This window comes from Zerene cesonia, chromosome 3 (assembly GCF_012273895.1).
Source record: "Zerene cesonia ecotype Mississippi chromosome 3, Zerene_cesonia_1.1, whole genome shotgun sequence".
In the NCBI taxonomy this organism is placed as follows: Eukaryota; Metazoa; Arthropoda; class Insecta; order Lepidoptera; family Pieridae; genus Zerene; species Zerene cesonia.
In genome coordinates this window covers 2726196-2751451 of record NC_052104.1, presented here as the reverse complement: position 1 = coordinate 2751451, position 25256 = coordinate 2726196, and the positions used below count along the sequence as shown (strand labels likewise).

The 25256-nt window shown below is 32.0% G+C and overlaps 1 protein-coding gene across 2 annotated transcripts in view; it reads right to left on the bottom strand.

Annotated features, from left to right (window-relative positions):
* Window positions 1-690: 690 nt before the first annotated feature.
* LOC119837036 (angiotensin-converting enzyme-like) overlaps window positions 691-25256 on the bottom strand; it is a 148512-nt gene continuing 123946 nt past the window's right edge. For both annotated transcript variants that reach the window (XM_038362522.1, XM_038362531.1), the window contains 11 exons: window positions 16986-17184; window positions 11298-11465; window positions 7283-7370; window positions 5813-5953; window positions 5095-5271; window positions 3852-3949; window positions 3308-3596; window positions 2742-2898; window positions 2362-2538; window positions 2033-2146; window positions 691-1927 (listed from right to left, as the gene is read on the bottom strand). In XM_038362522.1, the coding sequence (XP_038218450.1) occupies window positions 1369-1927; window positions 2033-2146; window positions 2362-2538; window positions 2742-2898; window positions 3308-3596; window positions 3852-3949; window positions 5095-5271; window positions 5813-5953; window positions 7283-7370; window positions 11298-11465; window positions 16986-17180 (2163 nt within the window). In that variant the 5' untranslated portion in view covers window positions 17181-17184 and the 3' untranslated portion in view covers window positions 691-1368. The remainder of the gene's footprint in view (window positions 1928-2032; window positions 2147-2361; window positions 2539-2741; window positions 2899-3307; window positions 3597-3851; window positions 3950-5094; window positions 5272-5812; window positions 5954-7282; window positions 7371-11297; window positions 11466-16985; window positions 17185-25256) is intronic.

Sequence of the window (25256 nt, the reverse complement as noted above, 5' to 3'; positions counted from 1 at the left end):
TCTCGGAAATTCTTTTACAGTTTTAATGGCTTTCAATAGAGTGATTATGAATGAGTTATATATGATCCCATAAATAGGCCATTAATGCAAGCGCTTTATTACCATAAAGCTTTCACGGTTCGAAGTTTTTTATTAAAGTTCGTAGCCGTTTACGCAACAAAGTATCTAATATAACGAGGCCGTTATATCTGCTCGTTTATCTATATTTCAGAGAACTGAAAATTTATCTAGACCGAAATCTTAATAGAAAATCAGTCGGCGGTTTAGAAATAATGGTCGGAAACACGCAATTATGTCGAGTGTACAGAGAGATCAGTCTCTTCGGTTCTGTCAGATTTTTTCGCTTCAGATCGCTAAGAATGATGGAATAAAGGTCACTGGTGGACGCATAACATCTGCTAGTCAAGCAGTGTAGGCATCTCTACTCAGTAAATATTAGCTATGTAATTTATGAACATGGGTATAAGCTTTCCAAGGAAATCAGAAATTAATTTGTCGATGTCATATTCAAATATTATAAACGTAATTGAAACCAAATTAACGTATGAATGCTCAACGATTAAATTTGTCACTCATCATCCGCCGCTTAATATATTACATTGTTGTGTTAAAATTCATTTGGCTTTTCGGAAAATTTTATTATCAATCAGAGTTTATTTAACATTTTTAAATAATAAAAAGCGACATGCGTATGTTTTAAACATTTATTTTTTTCCAATTCACATAATTTGGTATTTCATGCCTTGACAATATAAATATCTAGTTAAATAAATTTAACATTACGATCGAATTAATCATAACACTTGGTTATAGTAAACTCGAAGGATCATTTAATAAAAAAATGTTAAAATAATACAGAATATTAAAACAAAAAACGCATCGGAATTTGGTCTTTTTACAGCAGAGTAAAGATTTATAAAATTTACCTCGTATTTATTACAAAGATCACCATCTATAATTATTAATATTACTTATAAGAAATTGAAACGCTTAAGGCACAGCGAAATTACATCTAAATATAAATATACACCTATGATTTAACACTTGGTAACAATCATTTACTTCGCAAATTGTGATATGTACAAAAATATTTATTCCATCTTTACTAACTATTTATACAGTTGATTAAATGTATATGAAGATTTTATGACACAACTCATAAAAACACAAAAGTTGAGATGCGATGAAATCGAATTATTACAATAAGAGCACCAGAGAGAAACACGAACACAAAACAATAGAAATGTTAAATTAAATAAAACACGTGAACCACATATTTGTACTCACACAGTGACCGACTTGGCACAATTTCACTAGTGTCTTATTCAATAAGTATCGGTTCTCATCCTAGAACCGATATTCCTCAAATCAGGCGCGCGTGTTCTGCCTCCTTTGCCTTTCTAATTGTTTTCTGTGGTTGTGGCGCTTTCTCGCTATTATCGCCACTAGAACCACAACAACAGCTATCGCTACTGCGATGCCTATCCACCAGTATATGTTATATGATGCTTCCTTAGGGCTATCGCTATCATTTTGGTCCGATGCAGCCACAGGATTCTTGATTTCAAGTACGCCAACCGTTGAGGTTTCAAGGCCGAATTTCGCGTGCGGTTCTTCATCCGTTTCAATTATATTTTCATTGATATCCTCGTGTGTCTTTGGAGGTTCTTGGTCATATTTATCTTCGTAATCCACGGCTGCATCTTTTTCCTCCGGTATTTCATTTTCTACTGGTTCTTCGCTTGGAGGATCAATGTAATCTTCGAATGTATTCTCACTTGTAGGGTCTAATTGATTATCCAAGTATTCGTCTAAGAGCCTGAAATAATCGGTGAGGCCAGTATATTCCAATCCATTTTCACGTTTCGCTAACACATCGCTCACCATTTCAGTCCAAGTGAATCCATATCCTTGCATCATTGCATCTCTGAAAACATACATACATATTATAGTAAGGAACACAATTACGTGACAAGATTAGCTTCCTACAATTGGTTTATTTCATTTACCGCATTCCATAACCAATACTTACATTAAACGTTGATTATTTTCTGCGACATGTGAAACTAAGTCTCCATCATCTGACATTAGTTCTTCAGCAAACGACTGATAAACTTGATATTTTAATATTAACCCCATGAATTTACTGAAACAATTTTTTAATATTTAAAAATAAAAATACTTGAAACACATTGTAACTTGAAACACACGTATTCTTAAATATTATGAGGATTTACACACAACTTATGCTTTTTCGGAATTAATTAGTTTCAGCGAGAGCCGTGTGAGATTATGAAACATTAACCTAAGCTAAATTACGATATATATTTGTATATTAATTCTATCCTAACTTTAACTTACCCAATATATGGTTTATTAGACACTACGTAGGGATCTCCAAGAACATCGATATTTGATGACTCAATCAAAGAGAAATTTTTGCGGAATTCGCTCCAGCTGTCACCGATTTTTGAGAAAGGTATTTTACCCATTAGTAACTGTAAACGCCATTCATCCGCAGCTATATAGAAATTTAATCTGAAATAAATCCACATCAAATATTAAAATCGTTTTGCTGTGGTCCTCAGTATGTCGAAAAAATTACTGAAAGAAAAATGTAACTAAGCATATTTTTTGTAAAATAAGACTGTAATTTATATAGAAGAAATAAAAACATGTAGCTATGTTAATAAAATGGCATGTGAGCATAATAATTAACAGCAATTGAATTATAAACATACTTAGGCAGATCACGTAGGGCTATAATCAGTTGTAGAACCAAACGGTGATAATTCGGATTGTAATTAAATCGATCCAATGCGTACAATCCTGCACGATCCAGAGTGTGTGGGTTCATTGACAACAATGAGACAAACCCAGGTATAGCCTCGTATATAGCTGTAAATAAGTATTTCATGATTTGTATAGAAGTAATTGAAACAAAAAATATTAATTAAATTCTACCATTTTGTACCATGAATGCAAATATACAACTAAATGAAGATGATTTTACTGGTCTTGGAAATTGTAAGGGATGATAATGACATTTATACATTGGTCATTATAATAAAGGAACTTGCTTGAAACAACGCATTTTAAGGATACTTTTCTGAGATCATAGTAAATATTCCGCTTGCATTATCAAATTTTTGCATAAGAGTGTATTCGCTAAAAGAAACTAGCTCTTATAAAATTACTGTTCTGTGAAACCATAGTACATATTCCTTTACGATAGTTTTCTGCTAGACTACGTTATGACTCCCAAGAGACAGCGTGTCATTAACGGAGCATACAAGCTTACACATACCTGAATATCTAGGAGCTTCTCTTAAGATATACGTATTATTGCTGTGTGTAGCGGCAATTAACTTGTATTTAATTTTCATGGCAACTTCATGGGCTTCCATATAATTAGGTATGCTGACATCTTTGCAAGTGACGTATTTCATTTTATTTGGCTGACACCAGTCCACAATTGAGGTTGGACAGGATCCGTTGTAGTCAGATTCTGTTAGAATTTCCGATGGAATTTCACCGAAGTTCAGGTGTTTTATTAGTTTTTCGGCTTCTTTAAAAGCGTTTAGTCCACCCATGTCCTTAAAGAGAAAATGTGAAACAATTGTGATAATTTATTTTGCCTCTTGCGTAATAAATATTGAATCAAAAAATGGATAACTATCCAAACATCGCCGCTGTTTGACCTTGGAAATTGCTCTCAGCTGAAAACGCTAATCTAAAGTTTAGTTTAGTCCTAATCACTTCAAACATTAACAATTGGTAGCTGAGACGTACTAACAACCTTCAGTTAAATAATATGCTTACCACAAACATAAATCACTATACCTACTCACCATTAAGTGTAAATTAGCATAAACTTTTTGATATATATCCGAATGCTTGGGTAAAAGACTCTCAATTAAGTTGGACCAATCGTCCCCAGTAAGAGATTCTGAAAAAGATTTCAAATGATCGTTATTTAGTATCACTGTGAACGTAATCACATAAACGTATATCGATAGATTTTATTGGCGTATAAGAAAAGTAGGATTGGAATATTGTACCAGAGGGAATTTTTATAGCTGTAAAATGCTGAAATTTATGTACGAGGGCTTCTATAGTAAATATTTTGTCTGGACGTGGTAGTTTAAAGTTTTATGTATATTGGGAGATTTAGTACATTATATCGTATATTTATTTGGTGTTTTTCATAACAAATAGTTTCACATTCAAATATATATTAAACATGCATCAAAAGAACGTTACTAAAAAGATATCCATGTTCCAGAAGGTTCGATATAAATCAACTGTAAAAGCGATACAATCTGATCAGTGAGCAAGATAATATTATTTACATAGGTCTTCGTATTGACATTTAGTCGTAACCTTACGCTTCGAGATGAAGCCCGAAATACATTTAATCTTTTTAACAAAAGGGATCTATTTATTTCTTGGTAAAGTCATTATTTGATATTCAATGCAATTTTTTAATATACATTGTGTAATATAATGAATATTAATAATTTTACAATTAAGAACACAAACAATTGCTATATAAAAAATACAATACTTGAATAAATTATCTGAAGAGTGAAGTATAATATTATAAGAAAAAACTTATTTAACCAAAGTTTAGTAGAAAAAGTTGTTTATAATCCGGTCACGTAATAAACAAATGAAGGACTGAACCTGACCAAATAAACTGATTCTTGTTCAGTCAGCATCGCTTTTCTTACCTATTTTTTGCGATAACAAAAATAACAAGAGAATTACAAAAATTATACATTAGCATATTGTAACAATAACCATAAGATATAAAACCAAAGTAGGTAATAAATAATGATTAAAAAATCTAATTACTAATAAACATGTTTCATTAATATCAGCTTCATTTTATAAAGTATCACAAACCCAATAAGGCTGTAGCCGTTATTTTCATAATGTATGATTTATTTCCAATAAGTGAACACAATCCACCAATCTTTTCAAATCGCAAATAATTCAAAATATTATAATATAGAACATACCATCACCCAACTGGATATGATATGAAACCACCTAAAATCGTTTAACAAAATTACAAAATCATCAACTTACTCAGCGAATATACGGGCAAAGGTTTCCCAACCATTTCCGCTCCCTTCAGCCTAAGAGCCACGTACTTATGTAGCTTGACGTATAAAGGCCTCACGTGATCCCAAATTTCGCGGGCTTTCAACATCGCCCCTTCATATTCACCGAGTGAGTCCCAATACTCTTCTACGGTGTTGTAAACTGAAAGGGTGCCGATAAAAATTAATGCTTACGAGTCGATGCGTTATGCAGAAAGCTGGAACGTGGATGAGAGATAGGAAGGTTTGGCTTACGATAATGATCGTTAATGTATTATGTTACTAAATTATAAATGAGAAAGTAACTCTGTATGTCACTTCTTTACGCTTAAACCACTTGAACGATTTGGATGATATTTGGTACGAAGATAGTTTCGAGGAAGGACAAAGATATCTTGTATGCCGGAAATCTCACGCGAATGGTCTATCGGGTATCTCTTCCTTTAACCCTTTTTGTGCCTATGTAGCGCGTAGTTGAAGACGGATAGCTAATTGCTAGCTAATGCTCTATAAACAATATTTAAGACAAATATGATACAAATGGTTTGTCTCTACCGTTATTATTTACGTCTGTTAAAGACAAAGGTGGATACAGAATAGGTCGCGATTTTATTTCCACTAAGCCTCTATGGGCAATGTCTTTTGACAATTTCATATGCGAATTTCATTGTCTGATTCGGAATATAATTAGCTTAAATACTAACGATTTTCCTTAGAGGCATTTCTCAGGAGCGGTAGAATGTTCTCGAAGTAATAATTAATGTCTGGTAGCTTCTTCTCCCACGAAGTCTTCATTTGCTTGAGTATTTCTTCGTCTTGCTCTCTTGCAATGCTGTTTTGTAGTTCTGTAGAAGGATATTATATTAAAATCTTTATTCCAATCAAACATTTAAACATTCTTTATTTAAACCATCAAATTTAATTTCAAAATCCTATCCTACTAATCCTACTAATATTATAAATGCGAAAGTTTGTAAGGATGTTTGCTTCTCTTTCACGCAACAACTACTGAAGCGATTGCAATGAATTGAAAAAAAAAAATTTCGTACGTATACTACTGGACAACTGAAATAACACATAGGCAAATTTTTACGGACTTACGCGGGTGAAACCGCGGAGCGCAGCTAGTATATTAATAATTTCATTCTTCAATTCAATGGATGAAATTTTCCATAAAAATAGTTTATAAATTCCAAACCATTATTTTGATACAGCAACTTTGATACCGTAATAAACTATTAATTGAAAGCCCTAAACTTCAAGGTAATTATTCGGAAAAATTTAAAACGCAAACCCAAGTTGAATAATTAACATTCGCCATCAGACCGAAGTTAATAAAGCACACAAAAGTTCTTTCCCCACTTTTAGATATTCGTAATGACTTCAAAAATATTCAGCTCAGATACAAAAATTCCATTTTCATTTGTCTTGCCGCTGTTTTTCTTAATTTTACATTTTTTTTTCCCCGCTGAATCGACAAACGCTTGTAATTACACGATTTGTTTCAAGAACGAATTCGTTGACCCAGAAATTATTTAGATTCCACTACAATGGATGTTTTACTTTCCTTGTTTCCCGAAACATGAATAGTTTTTAGTTTCTTGTTTTTCGCTACGCTAAAAGGTCTTAATTTGAATTTAAATTGCGGCAAAATTGTAGCGCTTGTTATTTTTAAGATAAAAGGTCCGTCCTTACTTCCATTGAATATCTGATGATGTTACTCAAAGACATCCATTTATTGCTATTTTCATATTAACTTAAGGCAAAAACTGCGACTGTTACAAAGCCATAAATCCAAATTCTGATAAAATCGTATAAACAATCCACCATTATGCAGATGGAGCCCAAAAGCGCGTAGTTTACAATGATCTATTAGCAGGTTTTATTGGCATTCATAATTAATTATATAGCCCTTTGTTAAGCCTCATTTTAGGATTGTAACTAAATGAAGTCAATGGATTTATTTATTTTTCTATTAAGTATAATAATGTGGTTTTTGTTATCAAAATCGTTTAAGCATAAAAGTGTCAGTCTTCTAATTTATACAGATAATCAAACCTCTCACCTAAACTTCTTTTTTTTCTGCACATAATATTAGGAATAAGGTTCCTTTATGTCTAGTTGTATAAAAAGTTATAAATAAATAAATATACTTTAAGCAACGAAACAGTTACCTCGAAGCGTGCAATTCGCGTTCGCACCGCAATCGTAATCCGCAGCGAAGCGAAGGCGATTCAAGCTCTTGTCAGCAAATGTAACCAGCTATAAAAAATTATTTACATTAATTATATTGTATTTATAACAAATAATATCAATGTGCACAATCGTGTATTATAACTAAATACTTCGTCTAATTTCAACGTTAAGATATTTTTATTATGCACAATAAAAATGAAAATTTAATACACATCATAATCATTATCATCATCAGCCCATATATATTCACACTGCTAGGACTAAGGCCTGAGGTTCAGGTTCTCACCACTGAACCAAAATTTTTATTTAAAAGCATTAATTTAATAAATTGACTAGGATTAACAGTTTTTTTATACATATTAGTTTTTAACGATTTTTATTTTTAAGAATAAAATTTTGCAAAATTAAAAATTTACAATATTTACGTATCTCTATCTAAAATTCTTATGACAAAATGTTAGTTATCATACTCCTCCGAAACGGCTGGACCGATTCTCACAAAATTTTGTGTGCATATTGGGTATCTCTGAGAATCGGTCAACATCCATTTTTCACACCCTTAAAGAGTTAGGCAGAACCGCATTTGCCCTTTCAGACAGTATTTTATAAAATTATCATAAAAATACTCTTTAACTACAAGGTAAAAATCTTTGAACATTGCGTTAAAAGAATATTAGACAATTCATTTCTACATAACAATAAAAACAATCTCGCAGTCACTGACATCAATGAGAACCAGTTAATATATGTAAAAGTTTAAATGTAACTTTTGAATCTCATCTGCTGATAACAGGCGTGCCTCAGGGAGCAATCGCGAATTTCCACTAACTTTCGACAATGTGTGCCCTATTAATTGAGCGAACTTATTCGCTTGACTCGTCTGAGTTAACTTCATAATCAATTTTAAATAATACTGTTAATGTGTTTGATAATTTACGAAATATTATATTGTTTGTGAACCACCACAATACCTTTTCCATAAAAAAATGCGGTTTCAGTTAATGTGATGAGAAACGATTATTTGTATTAATTACATTTTATTTTCACGTGTTTATTCATAAAATATTGAATTTAAAATAATACGATATATCTATTTATTTACTCACAAACAAGGTTATTAAATACTAGGTCGAAGAATTTATGATATATATCTAATTTATAGCTCACAGAATTGAATATTTCTTGTTTCTTTATAGGTATGCCTATAGTAATTTATGATATCTGACACCAATAAACAAATTTGAGTTATTAGTCTAGGCATGTACGGAAATTGTTATTCAATCTATACTATAGATAACTGTCTTTATAGAATGAGCCTCAATTTACGAATAAAATCATGAAGGAAAAAGCATTGAGATATTATGGTTTGAAGTTAGCTGTATTATTTACATACATACTATAGTATTTAAGATTATAAAATTATATGAATGATTCCTTGTATCTGTGCTTTTTTAAAAATATATAATTTTCAAGTGAATTTGGTACTTGTACATTACGAATATATTATTTATAACTTTATAATTGAACTTTTATTATTCGTGATTATTTATATATATTTCAACGCATGTCTTTTTGTAGCATGATAATAGGTCAGTACATAAGTAATCAAATCTGTCACGTGAAATAATGCAAGAGTACAGTTATCGATTTCTCAATAACAATTAAATAAAGATCCATGTTATCATATAAACTTTTACACTAAAATTAGGTAGACACATACTGATTAAAAATCGTTTATCACCTTTCAGACCTCACATTATAATAATTTGCTATAAGCTTACAATCACAGCGGAGCTCACGCAACCCTCTCTAATTGCTCCGACAAGGTAACTACGTAGAAATTGAGATAATTGGTGTACGTATCGTAAAATCCCTTGGGATTATACTTTTGTATTATGCGGAATGTGTAGGAATTGGGATGTCAATTATACTGGGAATATCAAGCTTTTGATATTTCAGCACTAACATTAATTTCCAATAAAATTAATAGTATAATTGAAGGCGAAAAATATTTGTCACGTCGTCTACGGTCAATAAGAGATATAGTAGTAAAATTATTTAAACAAAAATAAAAGTTATAATGTTTTAGGGGCTTTGCTTATTAACACACAATTCGATTATTGAAGTTCGATAAATGTACATTAAATATTTCCAGGTAGCACAAGAATACGAGTACAATAATAAGTTATACAAAAACATACTGTATAGACCAAAGCTTCCAAGTGAAACGTTGTTTCTGCGATAAGATAATTGGGTAAGCGTTCTACCTATATACCGCGATACCCACTTTTCTATTATCATAAATATTATCTTGGAAAACAATAGACAATTGGGATGAAATATAGTCCAATGTAGATCAATTTCAGGTAGGAGATATTTAGCGATTGTTGATTATTATGAGAATTTATGGTATGTATTTTTATTATCACTAATTCTTACTAACATTATCAATGTTATATAATAGTATTTTTAATAGTAGTTACGTTAGTCGTAATGATAATTATTATGGTTGATTAATTCGAACATACATGCAAACAGAGCAATCATTTTTTGCATTTTTATTCATACGAGGAATCTTATAATAATGGATGAATGAATGAATTATTAATCACTAGATTTTGTCGGAGTAGCCCCCTCCCCACCCTTTATATATTAAACAGTATCTATTAAAAAACCCCATGCTGTGTTATGTAATTTTAAAGATCTAAGCAAACAGACATACGGCGCACATACGGCATACATACGGCGGAAAGATACTTTGTTTTATACTACGTAGTGATTTAATTTGAATTATTACCACTCTCTTATATGCTTAACATGAAAAATGAATGTACTCAGTCTTGAACATAATACCTCTTAGTCTTGAACAATAGAGTAACTTAATCCTACTTTACTTTCTTATCGAAATCGGAATTTTAGAAAGATGCCTATGAACTCTTCAAGCCAGCGTTCGACTCAGTATAAAAGCCACTCAGAAAACCACACGGTATTTAATATTATCCACATAACAATAAACCGGTCGTCGACCCGTTACGTAATACCTAGGAAATTTGAGATGTACAAGAAATTCGGTGAAATTAAAACGTTTATTTGGGATAAGCGCCGTCGAGTAATAAATAAGTAGCGATTGTATTTCACTGTCTATTTTTACTACGTAATAAATGATTTTTGGTTTAAGCTATAAATATAAAATGGTGTAGTGTTCTGATAAAAATACTTCTTAAGAACATAATGAAGATTATAAACAGGAAATAATTATACTATATTTTTATTTCGGAATAGGGAAAATGTATTATTATATTAATATATTTCACAAGACGGCAGAAAATTATTTTAAATCTTACAGTTTTGTTTTCGTGTTTAATCTGTTATAAATGCTGTTTTTACTTTCTTACGTTTTCTATTTTGTGGGTTTTTTTCAATTAAGAATTAAATAGCATATACTTCTAGGCTAATTACCACCCGGTTTGTGTCGTGATAATCTTCCCACTACACTCCAAGGCTGTAAGAGCCCTTGTATCTAATTCCCCTATGCTGACCGAATGTGGGTCCGCAGAAATGTTTTGGTAGTTTTAGCTCTATGAAGGACAATATCACACTTGAGAACTAGCCTTGATAACAGAGGTCATAAGCATTAAGGATCTTACTATATTTTAATGTGCGGTTAATTGTTAACATTATGGTATTATATATGCAAATAGCATTAAAATTTACATATGGGCTTGATTGTTCTCTTTAAATTTTAATTTACTGTGTATTCTCACGAGCTCTGAATAAAAATGTTTTAAATGAAAAAACTTGTGAAGTACTCTGCACTTTATCGATATATGACTACCTACTTCTTAAACGGTGGTCTAATTTTGACCTGAACCCTCATTGGAGGCTTGTGTCGCTGCAGTGGGAACATATATAGGCTAATAATGATTATGAATTACACTATAGGTGTTTAAAATGCTCCCTTCATCATCCGTAGGTATTTCTTTTTCCACTTACCCGAATCCACTGTTCAGTTTCCAGCAGGGAATCACCAGGTTGCAGAAGAAGCCTCACTCGCCGTCGCAGTATATCATCATCCGCTGTCAGTGAGTGAGCTGTAAATGCTGTCTTCACGTCCGTCTTCTGCTGCCTCGCGAAGATCCCGTACGCTTTGTCGCGTTCCAGCTGTAAGTATTAGAAGTTGAAAGATTTCATTTATACACGCTTTTGTTAGCTTCACGTATAAGTTACAAACTCAAGCTCAAACATTTGTTTATTCAATTAGACATCTTAAAGAAGCACTTTTGAATCGCCATAATAACATACAAATATACCTACAGTTGAATCTAGCCACTTTTTACGTTTATGTGTTTGTATGCGACTCCTTTTCCCTCGATTATAACTCACCATAAACGGACAGATTTAAATGCTACTGATTAACCAAAGAGTAGCTTTTCTTATTTTGAGATAACTATCTGATTTATGAAAAGGGAATATTTATTTTTAATTATGATAGAATAAATGCTATTCGTAGAACTATTTACACGAGGGACTAACACTAATGACTGCTGATGCGTTGAGAAGCTTTCAATAAAACCATAATCATGCCAGTATTTTAATATAAAATATGTTTTTAAAGAAATAGATAAGGAATTTCTTAATGACATATTTGTATTGCAGAAAATATGCTTCCTATTTTACACTGAGTTTTTATATTTTGTAGAAATAGAAATGTTAGTTATATTCTTCCTGATATCAGCTTTTATCATGATAAAAGAAACAACAACTAGTAATAAAATAAACTAAAACATTATAATACCTATACGTAGTATTTCCTTTTCAATTCACTGCCAAATTTGGACTTTAAATCACTACTGATATTATAAATACGAAAGTAACTCTGTCTATCTGCATGTGACTCTTCTCACGCCTAAAAATTATGCACAAAGATAGTTTGAGATTTGGGAAAGGACATTAGATTGTTTTAGATACTAAAACATATAAATGCGTTTTAATTTGCTGCTTAAAAAGATAAGTTCGACAAAAAATATGCTAGTTGTACAAAGATACAGTTTATATTACATAGATACAGAAATGGAAAAAAATATACATAATAATATTAGAAGCTTCAGGTTACTTAAAAAAGGAAATTTTAATTCAACATTAAGTAGGCAGGTACCATTCACATATTGCCCACCTTTTGATGATAATATATTCAGGATATTATGTAAAAGACTGCAAAAAGACAGCCATTTTATTGGATCCTCTTTGAATTTAACCGCAGGCCGATCAAACCTGTCAAGAAGATAAGTTATCGGAACTCGCATCTTAAGATACCTTGTGGGCTCGACACGTATGAAAGGTATAACTCTTTTATGTGCTTTTGTATGAGTTATAAGGGAGGAAATTAAAATAGTTACATTATAGAGACTAACAGTGATAAGGTTATTTTGGCAATTGAATTGCATTCCTGAAGTGTTTTTAATTGCAGGTGAATCAAAGGAAAATATTTGCTTATCAATTTTACGGCCTATATTCGCTGTTTAAACAAGGTAAGCAATATTTGTTGCAGTTTAACAGATCATATGCGAAAAAACCTCAATGTATCATTATCGTATTATAAACAATTGGAATTGGAAAACTCACTAACAAAAATGATGAAGCAATGTTGTATTGTCTTTCATTGAAATTAACACCTTATTTCTTGTTAGTAATGTTCAAAGTCTATTGTATCGCTCATTAGAAAACAGCCTAATTCACACGTAGGCAGAGTTATTCTACGGATAATTTTACTCTTGTTGTTTGCTGAACGTCTATACAATTTGCCTAAAACTATAGTGGAATATATAAATATATACCAATCGAGTATATTATATGAGATACTATATCTGTATACTTAATCTCATAAACAAGAAACAAATATGAACTGAACCGTACACTGTACATACCGACGTCTTACAAAATGGGAAGGATAAAAACAAAGATCTCATATAATCTAGGGTTGTCAAAAGTCGGTATTTGAGTAAACTATTTACTTGTAAATTATGGACATATTGTCAGAGAAGACTAGCTTTATAGCATTATTATTAGGTAGATACTACCTGCGAATTAAGGTTTCTCCCCGGCTTAAAAAAATACCTATGTTTGACCATGGGGTCTTAAAGTATTTTCATTACGATTTTTATACAAATTCGTACTTAATTCCGACGATCCAAAACTTCCTTCTCCTGTGTAATATAAGTCAATATATCTACAACTTGTTATATATGACTACTTGGTAATAACACAGTCACGTTCCGCGGTCTGTGTGTCTGTAAACTCAGATATTCACAGATGCAACAGATTATGATTTGTTTTTTTTAATATATATAGTGATGCAAGAGGAAGGTTCTTATAGATATATCAAGTATTACTGCTCCCGTGCGAAGCTGGGGCGGGTGGCTAATAAATAATAAGTAAATAATGTATCTTCAAGTTATTAAAACGTTTGTAAAAAGAAAATCTAATTAACCCATATCCATAAAATAATGAATTAAAATTAGAATGTACATGAACAAATAAGCTCGCTTATTAAATTTGTACAATTCATGGAAACACTTTCGTCAAAAACGTTCTACGAATCGCCAACCCTATTTGTAACAAACAACAAAGTAATTGTAAATATCACAGACAAAAGAAATGTTTGTAAATAAGTCTCTGGAGGCGTTTTCTAATGGACTTGGAAATAAGACTAGGTTTGCTTGCTTTTGTTAAATTCTTTTTTATTTACCTTAAGTACTTTGTGGGTTACGTGTATGTACTCATGGATCAAGAACGCATTTTACCAATACCAAACCTTGAGTGGTTTGTAAATCCGGGCTTACAATTTTCCTCAGGTAAATTAAACGAAGCAGATTAAAAATGTATAATTTACATGCTCTAAGCAATTTTAATCGAAATTAGGTATCTATCCAGTACCTAGTTGCTCTTAAGTATTAAAACAAGAAACTATCGTAGTTTCTGCAGTTATTGGATCAAAAGTGATTAATATTATAAATCCGATAGTTTGTATGGATTTTAAGACTCCCGCGCTAAGACTGTCGGTACCTCAATAATAAGCTTGTGTTTTAGAATGAAGAACGCTATCAAATTATTTAGGAAAACATATTTTATACAATGTTAAGCTAAATGTTATACTGGTTGTGCCCCGTGGTTTCACCTACATCGTGTATACGCCTCTACACCTTCCCCCTATGGAATAGATGGACTATCAAATATTGATATACCAAAGGACCAAAAACAAACTCACCAACTTAATATCATAAAAAAGCATAGATTCATTAAATGTTGACGAATGTAACATTAAAAAAACAATTTTGGTGCACTTACAAAGTGTAAATAAAGCTATAATTCTTGCAAAATTTGAATATTGGAATTTAAATTTAAACGGATTATTGAAAATTTATTTCTCTTTAACAACCACTTCTTAAGAACGTATGAGAAGAAAGAAGATACCATGAAAAAGAACCCTTTTTGAAATGTTGTGAATCAAATATAATATTTTTTGATTAAATACGTATAGAACAATGCTAATTACGATTCAGCTGTATCTGGAAAATTATAATTAATTTGCGATAATAATAATTTTATACAAAAAGCTCACCCACGTCCCTGGAACGTAGATACCACAACACATTCTAAAACCAGGGAATTAGAAAAAATACAATTTCCTATCAAACACGAAAACAATCAGGCCAATCGGTTGAAAAATCAGCCGAAGAAAAAATATATTCGAATTGAGAACCTCTCACGTTTTTGGGAACATAATGTTAAAAAGAAATAAATAACCATTAAAGGAACAATAGGCATCAATCGTAAAATACAAAACGATGTTTTCTTTGATCCGATCCGATAATTTACATGTCTTTGGGTCAAGGAAATAATTTATGTATTATATAAGAAAAAATTTCTACGTAAATTGTTTTCACGAGGTTATTATACACTCAAAGTCTCGATTGTAGTAACCCAGATAGTTTTACGATGGTTCCGTGAATATTCATGGCCATAAAATACCATGTCACAAATAACAACAATTGTGCATGATATAATATATAAGTAGAATCATTTAATTCATAAAGAAATTGGCATAACGATACAACTATTTCTCACTTCGGCTTTGAAAAGTTATAGCGGTAGGTAAAATCATTTTCTATTAGAACTCGATAACTTTTTAACAAGATAGCTATTTATCAATTATATTAATAAGTTGTTTATTGGAATCGACTTATCGTTAACAACTTTAAGAGGAGAAATAATATATCGATCGTAACCAATATACGAAAAGACTTGGACATAAAGCATTTATTTGTTTTGTAGGTTTTTTTAATGCATTTTTAAATTTTAATACGATGGATTGTTATGTTGAAACGATTTACCGGATTCTTAATCAAAAATGCTAAATTGGAAAGTCGGTTTAATAGTAAAAATTTGCACATACTATCTACCTATCCTACTACTTTAAATAAGAATAGCAGTTTTATATATAAACCACTCGATTGTAACAATTTACAAATTAATTAATGGATTTGTATCCAACCTCTTTCGACGTCTTACAACTTCTCAATTTTCTTCACGTTGGATTTTAAACAATGCGTTATTAAAACTTCGTATTCTTTGTTTTTCTCAAGTCCAACACTTCACACTTTGAAAGTTTAAAATTCAAAGACTGTTTAACGTTTCTTTAAAACTTAAAGAAGTTAAGATATTTAAAAATTCCTTTTTTATGATCGTATGCCTAGTGATTATTGCAGTAGATACGAAGAACTAAACTTAAATCTAGATTTGGATTAATATATTTTTTGAGAAAAACTCGTTTAAAATCTTTTTTATCGTTAGTATAAGTGAGAACATAATGCAATCTACACAATATATTATTCTACTAATATTGTAAAAGCGACGGTTTGCGAGGATGGATGTATGTGTATGTGTATGTTTGTTACTCTTTCACGCAAAGACTACTGAACCGATTGCAATAAAATTTGGTGGTAAGCTGGACAACTGGAATAACACATAGGCAGCTTTATATATATATATATATATATATATATATATATATATATATATATATATATATATATATATATATATTTTTTTTTTTTTTTATGTCATAGCGGGCAGCTGAGCTGGTGGTTCGCCTGATGGTAAGCGATCACCACCGCCCATAAACATTCGAAAAGGTAGTACCTCTGTGAATGCGCTGCCCGCTTTTTTGGGGTAAGGGAAAAGGAATGGATTAACGACTGGAAAGAAGGAATGGATTGGGACGGGTGAGGAAAAGGAAACGGGCCTCCGGCTCCACCACTCACCGTACGAAACACAGTGGCTTGCCACTATTTCACGCCGGTTTTCTGTGGGGGTGTGGAACTTCCCCGGTGCGAGCTGGCCCAATTCGTGCCGAAGTGTGCTCGACTCCCACAATAAATCCCGATATTCCTACGGGATACAGACTTACGCAGGTGAATCCGCGGAGCGCAGCTAGTTGTAGATAATGTTGATTTTATATAAACTCTACTTCATAGATAGAGAAGTAATACCACGACGAATAAAAATTAAATTCATGTGAGTAAAATTCGGAAACTAAGCCCCCAGTTCTGACAATTTATTGACGTTTGTATTTTAAAATGTATATTTTAATTGTGTTGAATGCAATGAACTACATAGCCTTACCTTTAAAGATAGTCCTTTACTGTTCCCCGTCAGTTCTTCCCACGATGCCGTGGCTCTCTGGGTGCACTGATCCTGGTAGTCGAACTCCACCAGATCAATCAGGGAGACAAGCCATCGTCTGTCGTCACCACTGGAGGTGCCGCTAGAGAGCAGAGCGTAGAAGCACACGCTCAGAAGTGGAAGCGTTGGTCGCATTGTACTGGGGACAAAATAATATATTAGAATATATGATAGGCAGCTGTTAAATGATCTACAGTCATTATACAAGTATGCACATAACACTGTTGCTGGAAATATGATAGAAAAAATGTATGGAGGACTCATAAAAATGTGTTTAATATTATGATTATTAATTTTGTACTGCGAAGTTTAGGTATTCGATATATTTGAATACAACGATCGTCATTTGAAAACAAGATCTTTTCAGTATCTGTGGGTAAACAGGATATCCATCAAAAACATTTTAGATCTTATTTTCTATAATATACTCAAATGGAAAACACGCTTCAGTTTTCGTATTTCGTTCTCTTATAATTTGTCACAACAGACTAACTAAGAATCGCTTTTTACAAAGTAATATGATACAGTATACTTAATGCAATTAATATGCATGAGTTATTGATGCGAGTAATTGATATAGCTCATGATTCAGTAACAATATCATATTATAACACAATGTTTATTCAACACAGGGATAATGGAATATTACGTGTAAACTTTGATCATCAATCCTACCCTTAGGTTGCCTGGTATAAATTACTTATTTACGATAAGGCGCCCTAATTGGCTTAACAGACAATTTTTTTTTTCTTTTTTGTATTCAAGTTCTTCTGTTTTTATAATTGATACTGAATAAGGTGTAAATTATGATAATAAATATTTATAGGAATAGCAATGTGGAAAATACATAAATTTGTTATTTAAAATTTATTTTCTAAAAGATACCAACCAATTCTTAACAGGACTCAAGTGTGGCTATTGAATTTAAGTTGTTAATTTTACGTCTATTAAAAACACTCCGTTTCGCAAAAAGATAATTACTACATTGACTTTGATGTTGTGAAGTTGAGTAATTATGAAATACTGTTTTACTCGACTGTACCGCAACTAATTTATTGACTAATTTATTAAGTTGATTAAACTTTCTTTGACTGCCATCGGGTGGGGTGACAATTTGATTAACTATTGCGATATGAATCGGCGACACATGTTTGGCTAACTATAATAAATTGCGAATTGTGATTAATTAATTTAACTATTGCATTCATTATTATCTTCATCATCAGCCTATGTTTGTACCCACTGTAGGGACACAAGTCTTCTATGAGGCCCATAATTCAACAAGCTGGCCGTGTGCGCGTTGGATGACACATGTAGTCTAACTTTTGGAATTTTCGATATGCTTCCTCAATGTTCTTTTCACGGTTTTAATCAAATGTGGTGCGGATAGTGCGCACATAAACTAAAAAATCTAATCATTTTCTCGCCTTGGTCTTGCAGAACCGACGTTTCGATTTAAGTCCGAGGTTTCTATTACGAGTTACCATATACCATATCAATTTTCATTTAATTTCGAAAATACGTTTTTAAAACTATTCTCTAGTCTAGTTGATGTATATACTTCTCAACTATGATAGATACTCCTTACTCTTCGTTGAAAATATAATTTTGAACTCTAATTCAGTAAATGGCTACAATTAACATTAGTTGAAACTTCTCTAAAACAACAAAGTTTCAAGCCATTTTGCGAGACGGATTGTGACTGACATATTTAAAATGAAGATATATCTCGGGCGAATTTTTTTAAGTTTTGCTTCGTAGAGACCGTAATAATGATACACTAGAGTGAAATTAATGAAAGAGGTCTCGCAGTAAAACGTTGCCACTGTACTCATTTATATTTTCAAGTGGAAATAAAATAAAAGTACATTAAAGTTTAACTAAACGTTTGGGCAAGGTTAACATTTTTTATTTTCCGTGAAAGGGCGATATAATGATGATGATGAGTATATATAACCGTTTGATATTCATCTCGTTCAATTATGTTAATATACATTGGTTATAACATTTCGAATATAACATACTTATGACTTAAACATAAATTTAAGTCACAAATGAAATTATTTCAAGATTTCAGAAACATTAAACTAGTATTCTTTTTGAGCAATTACAACTCAAAAAATAAAAAAGTAAAGCTAAACTAAAAAAAAAACTAAAATCAAACTACATATTTTTTTAAACTGTTTAAAAATAAATTGTACACTCTTGTAAATATGGTACTATTTTGCCTCGTCGACTTTTACTTTCATTAAACGGAGTAATTTATGTTTTCAACTATGTACAACACTGCTTTCAAATAGTTCAAAACAGAACAGAGGATAATAATTGAAAATAGTTGCAACTCTGTAAATTTCAGTTTTTCTTAATTAATAACGCATTGGAATTGTTTGTATGGTCCTAAATAGTTCCACAGTTGGATAAGAATTTTAAATTCAAGTAGTTTCAGTCATAATAAATAATATCTTAATCAGGACATATGTCCTGCATCAATCATGTGGAATTAATAGTACTTTTCATATCCTAATACGTATTTGGTATATAGCCTCGCTCTTAATATACAAAGTTTTATTTTCACTCGGAGGCCCATGTCCTTTTCCTTACCCTTTTCCAAATTCCTTTGATCCGTCAATTATTTCCTCATCCCTTAAAAATGGGCAATGAATCTGCAGGGACCACACCTCAGCGGTTCATGGGCGGTGATCGCTTACCATCGCTCGTACCACCAACTCGTTTGCTTGCTCTAACAAAAGAAAATGTTGTTTTGGATTGGATATAAGGAAGGCTTACTGGCTTAACTGAATATACTAATTACAGTACAAATCGTTCATGCTTTCGTGTCTTTAATATATTTACCTAATCTCGTAGTAGTTATTTTTATGAACCAGGACACGAATTATAAAATCAACCCTTTTTTATGAACTCTCTAGCAGTCATAAGCTATATTTATCTTATGGATATTGCAGTGTTTAAAACTAATATAACATGATTTGAATAGGTTCACTTCTTCCATTAAACATAATTTCTTACTTTAGTTTAATGTTAGCGTAAAAGCTAAGAGATCCATCATCTTTTATTGAGCCTACAATTTGTTTAGGTACTGCCTCTGTGTATTTTGCGGAGCAAAAACCTTTTATAGTTTAATCTCGAAACGAAATTGCTTTCTCTTCTTATGTTTTAGAAGTTTTTCGAAAGCTTACATATATAGAGATGAAAGTGTATTCAAAACTTGCAATATTTGAAATCCACAAGATTTATCATTGAATCGAATATTTTCTGTTTAATCACTTCATAATCTTTATTTTTTATGTTACAGTCGGCAATGGAGCTGGTGGGACGCCTGATGGTAAGCGTTACCACCGCCCATGAACATTTGGAGAGGCATAAGGTCCATTGCAGACCTTACACCTCTACAAATGGATTGCCGACTTTTTGGGAAGGAAAGGATTGGCGATAGGAATAAAGGAAAGGACTGGGAAGGGTAAGGAAAAGGATATGGGCCTCCGGCTCGCTAATCGCTCTGACTCAACCATTAACTGATATTCTGTTCATATAAAAATGTTATACATTAAATAGAATCCTCTTCTTTGCGAAGTATTATAATAAAAGTGGAAGCAAAGAAAGTACGGAGAAGCTCGAAAAGATTTAAAATTTTTTCTTATTCCCATTAAGTATTCGTTTAACATTAACAATTCTCGGTCTACCTCGTTTAGAAACCGTATATTATAATATACATTTGTCGTTTAGAAACAGAGGCGGAAATACAATACACTTCATAATTAACTAATGGCTATTTCGAAACAAAAATAAATTGATGAATTGGAAAAAATTGAACAATACATTCGCTGCATCCAATTATTCAACAAATTTTAAGTTAATCACAATCCAATTAAGCCAGCTGACTGACAGTCGTGACGCAACCAGTCGCGTTCAGGCGATAATGAAGTTTTTTTTCTTCTACCCTCCATTAAGCTTAAATAGATCCCCACAATGCTCTTAATTGCAATTCATGTTTGGATTTAAGCAATTTTATCAAACAATTTTACAAGCTCAGCCGTATCGTTATTCGTAATTAGACTTAAACGAAAGGGGTTTTGTGAAGTATTTATTTTGCTTCAGAAAACCTCTTTCTATTTTGCAATATATGTATTATGGAAATAACAAACATTAAATGTTGGGCTCTATATTTATTTATTATAACTACATATATAGTCTATTAGTGTGATAGCACTTAGGGATGACGTACCTCCAACGCAATTATTTTAATTGATCCGGTAACACCTAAGATTAGCATGCTCAAACAATCAAAGGCTTCATCTATATATTTTATTTAAGGGTTATGTTATGTTATACTTGCTCAAACTTTCACATCATACGCTTTTGCTGAACTCAATTCGTAGATGGTGTTCACATCTTGACACTTGAATGTAGCGCTTTAAACTGACTGTCGCAGCTGTTAGCAGAAATGTCAGTTACCACGGGAAAAATGTATATCGACAGTGACATTGCTATGTTGATATGGCAAAAAATTTGCGATAATTGTATCCATGTATATTCATATTTCGAATTATAATTGGTCCATTTGAAAGGAGCTTAAAGAGAAAATTTACCTCAACGATTACATATGTAAAGATTTGTTTTTTATTAATAATTTTTGAAGTCCATTTCCCTATCTTTCTATGGTCAAATAGGATAAAATAAAACTATTCAAAAATTAACGTTCTTACTATATCAAATTACATGGATAAGAATCTTATATCAACATCCAACTGTAAAAAAAATAAATTATTCTGCCGCTAAAAGTCAAACAAACAATCTCAAACTTTCAAATTTAAATCATAACAATAATAGGCGTACGAAGTAGGATGATTATTATGTAAATTAGTGTTTCGTGTGCCCGTACCTAATCTCATCTAAATATTTAATCCTTTTAAATGAATAATGGGTGTAATACACAATTTGAGAAATCGCATTAAGAGATTTACAACTCCCATTTTAGTTATTTATTCTAGACAAACCTTCCGTATTTGTTAAAAGAAATGATACAGAGATTCGATTTTACCCCTACTATCTACAATTATATCTATAATCTATAATTATCTTAGACCAAATTTCATCCAAATGAGTTCAGTAGTATGCGTGAAGAGAGAAGATATATAGACGGAGTTATATTCGCACTTTTAATATTATAGTTGGTATATTAATAACTCATCCCCTCATAGGAGGCCTGTGTCCCTGCAGTTAATCTAGGTTTTTTACTCGAAAATCAGCCTTAACGTCGTATACGTTTAAAATTTATTTTCTCATAGCCTACAAATGTACCGGACTCGTAATCAAAAGTAAATTTATTTTAACCAACGTACCCAAAAACGACATTGTTAATTCGTTTGGCTGTTTTATGACATTTAAAGCCGTCAAGAAGAAATCTTCCCGTTTAAACAATATATCTGAACTAATATTATACTGAGAAACTTTTGCATTTTTGTGTGTTTGTAACATTAGGAGAGGCATAAGGTCCATTGCAGACCTTACGCCTCTATCAATGGATTGACGACTTTAAATTAGGAAGGGATTAAGAAAGGATTGAGGAGAGGAATAAAGGAAAGGACTGAGAAGGGCTGAGAAAAGGATATATTTCTCCAGCTCCCCCACTCACCGAACAAAATACAATAGCAAGCTATTATTTCACGTCGGCTTTCTGTTGAGGTGTGGTACTTCCCCGGTACGAGCTGGTCCAATTCGTGAATTGGCCCTCACAAAATATAAAAAAGAAAATGACCTGGCTACTTGATTAAAAAAACTTGCTATTTGTTTGTTGTTCTCACATCCTAGTAGGATAGACTAGAACTAATAAATCAATACATCCTACTAATATTATAAATGCGATAGTTTGTAAGGCTGTGTGTGTGTATTGTTGTTGCTCTTTCACGCAAAAACGACTGAACCGATTGCAATGATATTTGGTACGTAGACAGCTGGACAACTGGAATAACATGTAGGCCACTTTTTATCCCGATATTCCTACGGGATACGGACCTATGCGTGTGAAACCGCGGGGCGCAACTAGTCATATATAAAATGTGTCATTACGTCTTTGTGTTTTTTACTAACCAGGACGCTCTCATTGCTCAGTGACTCTAGTCATTAATAGACTGGCCGCATGTTAGTGGGTTACACAAATCGTTTCCCAATCGCCGAGTACATATTGCGACTAACATCCCATACATTACTGTGGCACTTATCATAAATCTCGCAATACTACCGTCTCCGATCAAACACACCTTAGACAGTAATTCTTTAGATCTTTACATCCCATTGAACGTTGTACATCAAAAGATGTTGACAGTCAGCAGTAAACAGTTAGTGTTTTAAAAGACGTCGACTATTGATGACGTAGTTATAAAACTTCCAATAACAACCATAGCCATATCACAAAGCCATCTCACAATACGTCACCGAGTGAAAGGACAAGCACAATACAAAGCCCTCATACATAATAAGATTCATCACAATAAAGCAAGCAAAATGTTAAAGAGGATAATAATGATTGTAACATAAAACAGGTTAAGACGTTGCTTATTATTTATTCAGTACCATGTTACTCTTACAACTCTTACACATGAATTCTAGGTTATTAACTAGTCTGCATGCATTCAGTTCATTACGCTCCAGTGTTTATTATCACACGCGTTTCAGGCTTGCGGTGGACGGACGTGTGGCGATGCATGTAATACTCTAATAACAACACAATATATTATGTGTGCAGACGGGTGACAAACCCTCTGTATAACATATTAGATTACGTAGAGACTTTGGGATATTACAGAAATTAATAGTATTAATAGGATCTTATATTATAGTAAATATAATAACTATTTTGATGTAAGAAGGTTCTTTATCTTTACTGCCACTTTCATAGTACTGATATATTTGTAATAAGGAGTATTAATACTCCTATTATACAGTATCTTATACCTTTAAACGAGCAATTCTTGTACATATATATATATATATATATATATATATATATATATATATATATATATATATATATATATATATATATATATATATATATATATATATATATATATATATATATATATATATATATATATATATATATATATATATATAATTGGAATCTCAGAATCGGCTCCAACGATTTTCATGAAATTTAGTATATAGGGGGTTTCGGGGGCGATAAATCGATCTAGCTAGGAATTTTTTTTAGAAAATGTCATATTCGTGTTTTATTCGTGTTTTTTTTTCCTGACATCTATTGAATAATAATACTATTTTGCTTCGTAGATAGCTGGACAACTGAAATAACACATAGGCACTTTTTATACCGATATTCCTACGGGATACGGACTTACGCGGTTTCGACCGCGGGTCATAGCTAGTGTAGTGTTATGAGCGGATGCTTTGCATTAGTCTCGCGAAGAAGGGGACAATGTTCACTCTAAGAAATTTGTATAATGTCAAAACATTTCGCGTTCCACAACCTCCTCGACCTCCACGTGGCTCGTGTACCGTGATGAAATCTTACCATTTCATATTGAAGTGCTTTCTGTTTATCCATTGTCGACAATCACATTCCCATTAGAGAAATGAAGGAAGATGGAATTTTTTCAACCTTAAATTTTCGTAATTTATACAAGCGAACCAGTTTCAAACTGTTTGTGTTACATTCTGGTTATTATTTTAATAACGTGTGCGGGAAAAATGTTGTCTTTCAACGTGAATTGTTATCTTATTTCTCTTTATGTGAGTTTTTTGTTATTTATTGTACTAGCGGTCCGCCCCGGCTTCGCCCGTGGTACATATAAAGCCTATAGCCCTCCTCAATAAATCGGCTATCTAACACTGAAAGAATTTTTCAAATCGGACCAATAGTTCCTGAGAATAGTGCATTCAAGCAAGAAAACAAACAAACTCTTCAGCTCTATAATATTACTATAGATAAAAAAACCTTAGCCAGATTTTACACAACATAACATAAAACAGTAATTTTTTAACTGTACATCTTTGATAGACAATTAATTAGTCATACTATACTATTCATGAAAGCTTCCATTTCTGTAATTAAATAGATCAACTTTTCCATTTACCTTTATGAGGAAAACGACGACCCATAGACTATACTTAGTCTGGCCATAAATACTGTTACACTTAATTATAAAAAAATATTACATTTGAATTTCGAATCTG